Source organism: Panthera tigris, chromosome D1, assembly GCF_018350195.1.
Source record: "Panthera tigris isolate Pti1 chromosome D1, P.tigris_Pti1_mat1.1, whole genome shotgun sequence".
In the NCBI taxonomy this organism is placed as follows: domain Eukaryota; kingdom Metazoa; phylum Chordata; class Mammalia; order Carnivora; family Felidae; genus Panthera; species Panthera tigris.
This window is the reverse complement of record NC_056669.1, coordinates 60,228,321-60,229,917: the sequence shown is the minus strand read 5'-3', so window position 1 is coordinate 60,229,917 and position 1,597 is coordinate 60,228,321. Positions and strand designations below refer to the sequence as shown.

The 1,597-nt window shown below is 48.5% G+C and overlaps 1 protein-coding gene across 1 annotated transcript; it reads left to right on the top strand.

Annotated features, from left to right (window-relative positions):
- Nucleotides 1–244: 244 nt before the first annotated feature.
- Nucleotides 245–1,213, top strand: LOC102949033 (olfactory receptor 51S1). The gene has a single exon (XM_007089350.1). It carries the CDS (start codon nt 245–247, stop codon nt 1,211–1,213), a length of 969 nt encoding a protein of 322 aa, XP_007089412.1.
- The last annotated feature ends 384 nt before the right edge of the window (nt 1,214–1,597 follow it).

Genomic DNA, 1,597 nt, shown 5'->3' with positions numbered 1-1,597 from the left:
AACAATTTAGGGAGAGACACAGATTTGAGGACAGCTTTAGAAAAATTGCCAAGACATGGGATGACTTTGGCATAGATATTAGAATGTCTGTGTGTTCTGGGAGGGAATGTGAAAGCCAGTGTGCGCTGGGGGCTGGGGAAGGAGGCAGGCTGCTTTAGATAGCATTATGCAAATGTGTCAAAAGATTAAGTAAATCTTTCTAATCAGTTTTCAGGTTCCAGACTTCAAAGTGGGATCCTGAACTATGTCAACATTCCCCAATCAGGCAGCCCCCAATAACACTTCAATGGCCCCCACCTTCTTGTTGGTGGGCATGCCAGGTCTGTCAGCTGCACCCTCCTGGTGGACAATACCACTCATCACAATGTACCTTCTCTCTGCCCTGGGCAACGGTACTATTCTCTGGATCATTGCCTTGGATTCCACCCTGCACCGTCCAATGTACTTCTTCCTCTTCTTGCTTAGCGTGTCTGATGTTGGCTTGGCCACAGCCCTGATGCCCACCCTGCTGGGTCTTGCCTTTGCTGGCGTTCATGCTGTCCCTGCCTCGGCTTGCCTCCTACAGATGTTCTTTGTCCACATCTTTTCTGTCATGGAGTCCTCTGTGTTGCTCGCCATGGCCTTAGATCGAGCACTAGCCATCTGCCGCCCTCTCCACTACCCAACGCTCCTCACCAATGATGTCATTAGCAAGATTTGCCTGGCTATTGCTTTCCGATGCCTGGGTCTCCATCTGCCCCTGCCATTCCTCCTGGCCCACATGCCCTACTGCCTCCCACAGGTCCTGACCCATTCTTACTGCTTGCACCCAGATATAGCCCATTTGGCCTGCCCTGGAGGTTGGGGTGCAATCTATAGCCTCTTTGTGGTTCTGTCAGTTATGGGATTAGACCCTCTGCTTATTTTTTTCTCCTATGGCTTAATTGGCAGAGTCTTAAAAGGTTTGGGATCCAGTGAGGATCGCTGGAAGGCTGGCCAAACCTGTGCTGCCCACCTCTCTGCTGTGCTCCTCTTCTACATGCCCATGATCCTTCTTGCCCTCATTGACCATCTTAGAGTGCCAATACCTCAGCCTGCCCATACTCTTCTCTCCTATGTCCACTTCCTGCTTCCTCCATTGATAAATCCTATTCTCTACAGTGTCAAGATGAAGGAGATTAGAGAGAGAATAGTCAAGAGACTACAGCCCAGGAAGGTGGGTTGTGCTCAGTGAAGAGGATGCCCCTCCACAGTTGGTGGCTTAAAACTACCTGATACAAAAGTAGTTTTTCCATGATGAAGAACTCAGTTCAAAATGCATGAAATGGTCACTCAGGCACACATAAGCACATATACATGGATGTATCTGCCTGTCCTTGCAAGTGTGAATGTGTCTATTAAGGTAAACTTACAAGCTCCAGAGAGTGACAGTGGTCTACCCACTGTTACACTACAGATCGTGGCATAGAACGTCCAGGATCTAGGTCATGTCACAACCACCCAAGTGTGTGTCTGTTGTTGTTTTGTTTTTGTTAATTTCCCCACCACATCTGTACCCTAATGCCTGAGGAAACTGGAGGAGTTAAACAGTTACACAGCAGAGAAATGAGAACACAGA